This window comes from Myotis davidii, unplaced genomic scaffold (assembly GCF_000327345.1).
Source record: "Myotis davidii unplaced genomic scaffold, ASM32734v1 scaffold115, whole genome shotgun sequence".
NCBI classification, from domain to species: Eukaryota; Metazoa; Chordata; class Mammalia; order Chiroptera; family Vespertilionidae; genus Myotis; species Myotis davidii.
Genome location: NW_006291010.1, coordinates 3,772,806 through 3,783,229, shown reverse-complemented (window position 1 = coordinate 3,783,229; position 10,424 = coordinate 3,772,806). Strand labels below are relative to the sequence as shown.

Sequence of the window (10,424 nt, the reverse complement as noted above, 5' to 3'; positions counted from 1 at the left end):
TCTTTCCTTCCTTCCTTCCTTCCTTCCTTCCTTCCTTCCTTCCTTCCTTTCTTCCTTCCTTTCTTTCTTTCTTTCTTTCTTTCTTTCTTTCTTTCTTACTTTCTTTCATAAAAATGAATATTAACTACCTTCTGTCTTTTCACTCAGAGGTACCTCATCAAATCCAATATTGATTTTCATTCTCTATTGCCAACATTATTTTTTTGATAATTTTTTTGTCACATTCATTATGTGTTCATGACATTTTTGATAAAATATTGAAGTGCACCCTGGCCAGTGTGGCTCAGTGGTTGAGTGTCAACCCATGCACCAGGAGGTCACCAGTTCGATTCCTGGTCAGGGCACGTGCCTGGGTCAGAGGGCTTTCTAAAATAAGAGGGGTCACTGAGAGACATGTCATCTCTGAGTCGTGTACTGGCCCTGAGTATAGTCAGTACAACAAGAAGCCAATTTTAGAGGCTCCCCCCCTTTGCTCCTCATGAGATCTCCTGCTCCTTTTCCTTGTTGGACTTCCAAAGGTAGAAAATTTTAAAAATTTTTTAAAATTCTGCCAGCCGGCATGGTTCAGTGGTTGAACGTTCATCTATGAACCAGGAGGTCATGGTTCAATTCCCAGACAGGCCACATGCCCTGGTTGTGGGCTGGATCCCCACTGTAGGGAATCCAGGAGGCAACTGATCAATGATTCTCTCTCATCATTGATGTTTCTACCTCTCTCCCTCTTCCTGTCTGAAATCAATAAAAATATATTTTAAAAAACTTAATTTTTTTCTTAAAATTCCAATTGCTGAGATTGTTTCCTTAGAACTTAGAGCCAAATTAAAAAGTGTCTCCCAATTTTTTTTACTATCAAAGAAAATATTAAATGGCTCTGCTACTTTAAATGTAATAATAGATCTGAGCTTTACCTGGTTACATTCTCTAAAAACAAAATTTGGGGCAGCTGTATAAACTCAACGATAAGTACATTTTCTTCCTGTTAGGGATTTGACAAGAGACAGATTCTGAGCCGTCCTGCATTAAATTATAGCAGGCTGGAGGGCAGGAGCAAGGGGTAAGAGGGGATCTGGTACAGAGCCTCAGGCCCACTCCAGCAGAAGACTGCTCACATTCCTGACTGGATGTTGAAACAGTGAATCAGCTTCCAGGTGGTGATCTAAGATATAATAAACAGCCGATCAGCAGGCAGCACTGCACCCTGCTTATGCGTGAACTTTCCAGTTTGGGGACCACAACAGTACCGAGGCAGGAACTATTTCTTCCTTAGGAACTAGCACCTCTCCTAGAACTTCCCTCTCCTTCCCTTTCCTGCCCCCCTATCTATGTCCAGTGTAAATTCTTTCAAACAACGTAAGTTTTCTTCCTGGAACCCATTGTATAAAGGAGCCCTGTCAGCCCGGCTGGTGTGGCTCAGTGGCTGAGCGTCGACCTATGAACAAGGAGGTCAAGGTTCTATTCCTGGTCAGGGCACATGCAAGGGCACATGGAGTTGAGGCTCGATCTTCAGTGTGGGGCGTGCAGAAGGCAGCCGATCAGTGATTCTCTCTCATCATTGATGTTTCTATCTCTTTCTCCCTCTTCCTTTCTTTCTGAAATAAAAGAAAAAAGAGCCCTGTCAGCTTCAGGACAGTGGACATGTTTGTGTTTTCCATCCAGGCCTGCAGCTGGAGTTCAGACTGCGTGTCCAGGATCTGGCCTTTCTCTGCTAGCACACGACTCCATAAACCTTCTCTTCCAGAAAAGTTTTTGGCTGCAAAAGGTTTTTGTTTAACGTATCAAATAACTTACAAATAGCATCTCTGTCTTCTCACCTCCAAATTCGGGGTGCTATTTTCAAGTAGCGTCTGCCTTTTTATTTGTGGGGTATCTGGGTTTCCTCCCCTTTGCTGTAAGTAAAAAACTTGATTCTCCACTTGGCATTGGCAGGTTTGCTATCCACGTGTCCAAACGCGGTAAGAAGTCCTGGTGCATTGGGGAGGCTTTAAAACCAGACAGAACTGGGAGGGTATCCAGGCCCCCTTTGGGAGCTACGGGGCTCTGGGCAAGTCCTTTAACCTCTCTGAGCCTTGGGAAAATGAGGGTGGTATCGTCCGATTGCAGGGCTATTGCCAGGACTTAGAGAGCTGATGTCCTTATACAATTCTGGGCACATATTAATGGCACTATTTCCTGATCTTTTCCTCTCAGTTTTCCAGAGCAGTTACATCTTCCCCGGGGATGGGGTTCTAAAGGCCGGTGTGAAACAGAATTGTACTAGCACAGCTAAAGTTACCTTGAGGATTGATTAGTTGCCCACAGTGAGCTAATCAGCTGTCTTTTAGATGTTACCTGAGAAATCAGTCATTTGAGACACTAGAATTACATGAGGCAGTGCATTCACATTTGGGGAGGCACAGGGGAACTGAGATTTGCTAAGGTGAGGGGGTCCTTCCCTTCCCATTCGACCTCACTCTGGGGCACGTGCTCATTAAGCAGAATGGAGGGTGCATGGCCAGCCCCATGTAAAATCTCACTCTCACCAGCATGAAGGCTGAGTGCTCACCGGGAGGAGATCACCTGAGGCCCTGCGGAAACACTGGATTCCTGTCATCTGCTCATTTCCTGCCTTTCACCTTTGGAAGAGTCAGACTTGTCTTTTCTCCCCAGGAAGCCATTGCTTTTTGGGCCTTGCAGGGAATACAAAACGAAATAAGGTTCACACATTATCCATCCACAACACCCACTAAGGATGTGCTGAGTGCCAGAGGATAGATACAAGTAACATGTTAATGAGGGTTTAAAGACCTAAGAGATCATTTACCTTGGCAATTTTCATTCAAAATTATGAGTTGCAAACATCATACCTTTGTTGGTCAATGTCCAGCAGCTTGATCAGGTAGTGGCAGTGGCTGGTGATGAGGAACTATTTATTTTTTTAAACTACATTAATACCATGCTTGCTAGAAATTTAACAACTGTATCCTTTCGACTGATTCAAAGTAACACCTTTTTAAAAAATAATATATAGATATAGATATCAGAGAGGAAGGAAGAGGGAGATAGAAACATCAGTGATGAGAGAGAATCATCGATCAGCTGCCTCCTGCATACAACCCCTTCCCCCTCCTCCCCCGACTGGAGATCGAGCCTTCAACCCGGGCATGTGCCCTGACCTGGAATAGAACCATGAACTCCTGGTTCATACATAGGTTGACGCTCAACCACTGAGCTACGCTGGCCGGGCCCAAGTAACACCTTTTTAAGGTGTGGTTTCTGTAGAAGGAACCATGCAAAATAATATGTTTGCTTCTTCTCCTCCAGTTTAGTCAAGATGCCAACTTGAAAAACAAGCTCAAAGTGCAAGCTTTAATTTATCCAGTCCTCCAAGCTTTGGATTTTAACACACCCTCCTATCAGCAAAATGTGAACACCCCAATCCTGCCCCGTTATGTCATGGTGAAGTACTGGGTGGATTACTTCAAAGGCAACTATGACTTTGTCCAGGCCATGATAGTGAACAATCACACTTCACTCGATGTGGAAGAGGCTGCTCCCCTCAGGGCCCGCCTAAACTGGATGTCCCTCTTGCCCAAATCCATCACCAAGAACTACCAGCCTGTTGTGCAGGCCACCGGCAACACCAGGATTGTCCAGGAGATCCCTCAGCTGCTGGATGCCCGTGCTGCCCCACTCATCGCTGACCAGGAGGTCCTGCAGCACCTCCCCAAGACCTACATCCTGACCTGTGAGCACGATGTGCTGAGAGACGATGGGATCATGTATGCAAAGCGCTTGGAGAGTGCAGGCGTGGAGGTGACCCTCGACCACTTCGAGGATGGCTTCCACGGGTGCATGATTTTCACCAGCTGGCCCACCAACTTCTCCGTGGGCATCCGGACTAGGAATAGCTACATTAAGTGGCTGGATAAAAACCTGTGAAGGAGTAGAGTTTCTAGAATGCTTGTGCCCTTCTTGACCACCTGCACCTGCTTTGGAAAGACGTGTACTTTTTAGTCGACTCATTTCCCCCTCTTACCTGTGAGTTATGGAATCTCTGTCCCCTGCTTTATGTTAATTTAATTTTCAAAGCTGCGTTTGACTAACGGAAGTGCAAGAACATCTAAATCTGGTTCTCCAGGTGGGCCGGTCTCTCTGTTCTTGTTTTAGCCAAACTGCTGCGAGTACCCATCACTGCGGAGAGCAGGACTAGGAGCTGGAAATAGCTGTGGGTCCTGCCTTCATCAAGAAGTTCTTAGAAGAAATAGCTCCACCTCTGGAGGAGACAGTCACCTTTAATGAGTTCAGGAAGGATGGGCTCTTCTTCAGTGTGCTAGAGTTTACTTTGAGGTCAGAGCACTATTAAATGCGTGTCCTGGAAGGTCAGCGCTGGGTACCAAGTGCCCTCTGTCCTTTGTGGATGGATGGTTTATTTCCTATGGGAATTTCGGCACAGGTGTTCTAGCAAGGACAAGTTTCTCAAATGACGTTCTTCCTTTAGAGTGTTAATTTTATGAGATAGCTATAAGTCCAGTTGGATTATGATGATACTTGAATGTTACTTTCTACCACTATTATTAGAAAATATAAGGCTGCATGCATTAGATGTCTATACATTGTTGGGTTGTTTTTTTTGTTATGCCATCTCCTAGGGGGAGAACTTTTGGGACCAAATTTATTTAAATTTAGAATAAATTTTCCATTGTAGAACAAGTAAAAACAAATGAACCAACCTATTGTTTTCATAATGAATACTTCTGACATAAATTACCAAGAGTGGTGCGTATATATTTGGAATAGTCAGAAAAAAGGATAGGTTTAATAATAGTTAAAATTAGGAAAAACATTGTGGAGGGTCTAGCTTATTCTTGAAAACTCAACCCTTTCACTCTCATAGCTTTAAAATGGGGCTATTTTGGTATATATATATATAATGTATTGTTTATTTTTTTAAGTTATTTAATGTTCATATATGTAGCTAGACTCAAGATTTTTCAGAATAAAGTTGATAATGAGTATTAAAAATAATATTTTTAAAAAGCTACCTGAGAATTATATCCACATGTTAATTTATGGAAAAAGGTAAAATAGCTATTCATTCTACTATACATTAGGCCTAAGTATTTTGATGTTCACATGCATATACAAATTAAGATAATTAGAAACTACGACTCCACCTAGTAAAGTCATCTAAGTTGATAGTTGATAGCTTAGGCAAGACACACACTGCTCATTTCTGCTCTCAATGGTCAAAGGAACACTAGCTCCTCTTCTTCTGGGTGAAGGGCAGACGTTGGCACCTGGTTCCTACACTCTCATCTCCTTCCATCAGGTCTGGAAGTTCCAATAACCTGAGTTTAACTTGATGTAAAGCCTTCACTGCCAGTGGGAACATCTTGGCATCACAGGGAACTCCAATTCGGATGTGAGTTGAGTACCTCTGCTCTCTTTCCTGCCACACGCATGTCTCCCCCAATCCCTGCCTCTTTCAGGGACTGCGGAGAGCAGACGTCTAGCCAAGTAATGATACAATTTAATCATGTATCATTAGGGGGGAGGAAGTAGAACCTTTTGCTCATTTGAAAGATGGGTATTTCCCACTTCTGGCAATGAAATAAATGAAAATTTGCAGTTATTTTTTTATTTGTTGTACAAAACAAGTAAATGCAACAGTGTGTGTAAAATAATAGTCATACCAATTAGTGTGCTAATGTACTCAGGCAAGTCACTCACTGCCTCTGGGCCTCTTTTCTCTTTCCTCTAAAATCAGAGAATTGATTACTTGACCTATGAGGTTTCTTCCAACTATAAATTCCAACCACTTTTGTAAGGCTGGCAAACTGTGTGTATTGACCTCTTCTTCTACCATGTTTTCTTGTAGGTCATTTATTCCATATACACAGACACATACTTCATCAAAGGTATTTTTTCTTAAAAATTAGGATTTTAGTTCTTACTCTCTTACAGCCACCCTCTTTGTTTAATATTATGTTTTGTGGGTGTTTTTTTTTTTTATAACCTTTGAGGTTATCTACCTCTAATAAAGCAAAGAAAATATAATATATGCACAGAATTCCTTAAAATGGTATCTCCTCCCCCTAGGATTATAAGCCAAATCCAGTAGTAATTATAGACAGCAGATGACTCCAGATTTCTAAAGGGATCTCTCAGATGAAAAGGGCATGAAAGAAAAAGGGGTCAAGCACTCTTTCTGATGAAATACTTGAGTTTCATTTAAGCTTTTATATGTGTGATTTGTCTAATGACTTGCACTGTGTCTCGCCTCAGACCTCAAAATTCTCCTTGTAATAATAATAGTTGTGAGTCAGGATACACAAAACCACTAGATCCAAGAGAGGCTATGAAGCAACCAAAAATCCAAGTGCTAAGAACTCCTTTGGGAAGCCTACAGAGTTTATGTTGAAGGTATTTTGGTTTGGGGTGAGTTTATTTTCTTTTAGCTTTTGTTCTTTTTTCTTTTTTTAAGTTTATGCTCTGCAGATTGGTATACACACACACACACACACACACACACACACACTAGAGGCTTGGTGCACAAAATTTGTGCACTGGGGCAGGGGTCCCTCAGCCCGGCCAGTGCCCTCTTGCAGTCCGGGAGCCCTTGGGGGATGTCTGACTGATGGCTTAGGCCCACTCCCTGTCAGTTGGATATCCTTAGTGCTGCCCTAGAGGCAGCAGAGGCTCCTGCCACCGCCTCTGTGCTCACCAGCCGTGAGCACAACTCAGGGCTTCTGGCTGAGCAGCGCTCCCCCTGTGGGAATGCACTGACCACCAGGGGACAGCTCCTGTGTTGAGCGTCTGCCCCCTGGTGGCCAGTGTGCATTATAACAACTTGTGCCGTTCAGTTGATTTGCATATTAGCCTTTCAATATATAGGATATTTTCAATGCTATGGCTTTGTTTTGTTTTCCTATTTTATGAAAAAGTTGATAACTTTTTTGTAAATCATTGTTGTTTGTGAAATATGATATAAATATATGAAGAAAAAAGTCTTGAAGTACAGAAAAATATAGTGAAGTGTTAATTAGTCTTCATGTTTTATCATTGATTTGTGAAGAATTTAAGACTATTATATAATTATCTCGGTGGATAAATATTTTATGCATGACCTTTTAACCTTTGACTTTTTGCTTATTTCCAACTGCAAAAGGGAAAGGCAGATTTTATGAAGGATTTTAGCAGCACATCTATTTTATAAGATGAAAATCCAGTATGGAGGTAAGAAAGTGTATGTTTGTTTTGACTCATGTTTGGAAATAAAATGGCTCCATTTGGTAGTGCGCTCCTTGTCTCATTTTCTGGTTCCCAGCTCTGTCTTTCTCTCTGTATCTCAGATTCCTAACCACAGTTCTGCCCAAATCTTCTGCCCATTGGAGTCCTCCAGCTGCCTTTCAAGATCGGTGGCTCATTGGTCTCCTTGATGACATTCATTTTATGTCTGGATACAGTATGTACTGCTCATATCAGGGAAACCTGTCAAAATATAGTTTTTAAAGAAGTTATTTAGAGACCAGAGGGTGATGCCGTAAGGAGGGGAGTACTCCACCCAAGAAAGATGGCATCTGCAGTGTGGGAGAGAGACTCAGCACAGGGATCCTGATGGCTGACCCTTCAGCTCTCTCCCCAGATCCACAAACCACAGTCTCTCCTCACAGGACTCTAGTCCACTCTGCCCTCCATCCACCAGAGCCCAGGTTGTCTTGGAAACCTGTACAAAGGATACTTAAGCCAGACTTGAGGTGTTAGAGAAGGCAACATCTCAATCCAGGGTGGGGTAAACATATTTCCATCATGGCTCATTCAAAGAAGAGGACCAATGATGGAAATATTACTTATCCTCCTGGTGTCAAGGAAATCTCAGATAAAATATCTAAAGAGGAGATGATGAGACGGTTAAAGATGTTTGTGAAAATGTTCGTGGATATGGACCAGGACTCTGAAAAAGAAAAGGAGCTTTACTTAAACCTGACTACATCTTGCTTCAGACTTTTTCCTCAAGCATCCTGTTAAAGGTGTTCACCTACTGATAGCCTGTTGCCTTGCTGATATTTTCAGAATTTAAGCTCCCGAAGCTCCTTACACATCCCCTGATAAATGAAAGGATATATTCATGTTTATAACAAGGCAGTTGAAGGCATTAGAGGATACAAATTCAACAGGTATTTTTTATTGAGAACATTGCTTGGGTCAAGTCATATAACATGCCTTGAGTTGAAAGACAACAATGAAATTTTACACAATTATACAGAACAGTATTTTCCATTACAAATAATAGCCACAATCAGAAAGTTCATATGCACTTGGTAGACCTCATGAATTCTAAAATTTGTAAGGTGATATAGCATCGCAGGAGCTTTTGCCCATAGAATTTAAACAAGCAAGCATATGATTTGGCAAAGATGTTACTGAAGAGGACAGCTCAAGCTATTGAACCATATATTACCAATTAAAAAAAACCTCCCTTAGGGTTTTTTTATTATTGACTAAAGGCATGAAATTCATGCACTCGGGGTGGGGGGGCTCAGCCTGGCCTGCGCCCTCTCACAGTCTGGGAGCCCTCGGTGGATGCCCGACTGATGGCTTAGGCCTGCTCCCCATGGAGTAGGCCTGAGCCATCAGTCAGACATCCTTAGTGCTGCCATGGAGGCAGGAGAGGCTCCTGCATTGAGTGTCAGCCCCCCTGGTAGTCAGTGCATGTCATAGTGACCAGTCATTCTGCTGTTTGGTCAAATTGCATATTAGCCTTTTATTATATAGGACTAGTGGCCCGGTGCACAAAATTTGTGCACTCATGGGGGGAGTCCCCCAACCTGGCCTGTGCCCTGTCACAGTGCAGGAGCCCTGTGATCCATTGCCCCAAAGAGGTAGGCCTCTACGAGCCTCATGTCCCTGGAGCCGGGGGCAGGGAGGTGAGCCTCACACAAATTCCCGACGCTACAAGTCCCCGTCCACCCACTCCTGCTACACATGCAGCCTCCGGCTGATTGGTCGTTATGCATGAGGGTGTCACAACCATTTGCATATTAGCTCTTTATTATATAGATTGTATTATAGATGTACCCCATTCTCCACCTTTACTGCCCTCCTCCCAGACCCTACCCCACTCCAGGCCTTCACCACACTATTGTCTGTGTCCATTCATGTATTAACCAGTTTTTAGAATCAGGTTCTGATGCTTGGGAAAACATCTGTCAGCAATTTGTGAGAGCATGTCTTTGACTTGATTTTGATGCTCTATAATATTGATGTCATTTGCTGCTCTCAGTTTTATGCCAGGTTGAATTTAAATTAAAGAGCAATAATAATGAGGAGCAAGTTGTTAAACTACTAGCAAAACTGTTTGGGTCAAAGGATTCAGAATTTGGCTTCCCCAAACAAACCACTTTGGCAGTATTACTTAGGTAGGGTTAGTGACATTCATGTACCAATGTACCGGGAATGTGTGAAATTTGCTTGCTGCTGTCTCATGAACCATCCTGATTTAACAAAGGACTTAACAGAGTCTCCTAAAATGAGGTCACATGACCCTGAGAAAGCTATTAGGTATGATGTTATTGTGTCTGTAGTTGCAGCTGCTAAAGAAGGACATTCTGGCTGATGATCACTTACTTAATTTTGTGAGATAGAGAACTTTAGACAAACAGTAGAGAGTGTGCAAAGAAGCCATGATGAGACTTGTCCAAATTTATAAGAAATACACTTTACAATCAGCAGCTGGAAAAGATGCTGCAAAACAGATTTCATGGATCAAAGGCAAATTGCTACATATATATTGTCAAAATAGTATTGATGACTGATTACTTGTTGTATGGATCTTTGCTTAATACATGGTTCCCCATAATTTGGAAACTATGGAATGGATGAAGTACTTCTATTACTTGTATGCCACACTGGATTTAAATGCTGTGGAGTGTGTTTCAGATGTCAAACTGTTCTTTCCATCTTTTGTAGTATTCTGGAGTTTATGAGGATTTTATGGGGGCGGGGGAAGTAACTATTTTTAAATGTTAATGTATGTAATGTAAACATTGTTTAAATGGTCACGCAATAAAATATACAGCTATTTTTTTTCAGAAAGTAAATAAGAAAAGGTTATTTAAATATTTCCAAGAAAATTTTAATAATTCAAAGTAATTTCAACCAAATTTTAAAGCAAAAAATGGTTTTGATAAAATGAATAAAGTGAAGATTTTCTTTTTATCCTTCCACAATTCAAGTGCTTTCTGCATTTTTCTTAATAGATATTGAGGTTTTTCCTTTGTTAAATAAACTGTGGCAAACTGCCCTAAAAGAATGATCTATATAACACATCCCACAATTATTCTATAGAAGTCAAATTAATAGTTTGAGAAATTTTTTAAAACATATTTTTATTGATTTCGGAGAGGCAGGGAGAGGGAGAGAGAGAAAGAAACATCAGTGATGAG

At 41.8% G+C, this 10,424-nt stretch overlaps 1 protein-coding gene and 2 pseudogenes across 4 annotated transcripts in view; all 3 read left to right on the top strand.

The window, feature by feature from the left end:
- NCEH1 (neutral cholesterol ester hydrolase 1) overlaps positions 1–6,230 on the top strand; it is a 62,264-nt gene extending 56,034 nt beyond the window's left edge. For all 4 annotated transcript variants that reach the window (XM_006764116.2, XM_006764117.2, XM_015564177.1 and 1 more), the window contains one exon: positions 3,301–6,230. In XM_006764116.2, the coding sequence (XP_006764179.1) occupies positions 3,301–3,918 (618 nt within the window). In that variant the 3' untranslated portion in view covers positions 3,919–6,230. The remainder of the gene's footprint in view (positions 1–3,300) is intronic.
- A 611-nt stretch (positions 6,231–6,841) lies between these two features.
- Positions 6,842–8,507, top strand: LOC102751715 (annotated as a pseudogene).
- Positions 8,508–8,846: 339 nt separating this feature from the next.
- Positions 8,847–10,104, top strand: LOC102751990 (annotated as a pseudogene).
- Positions 10,105–10,424: the final 320 nt, after the last annotated feature.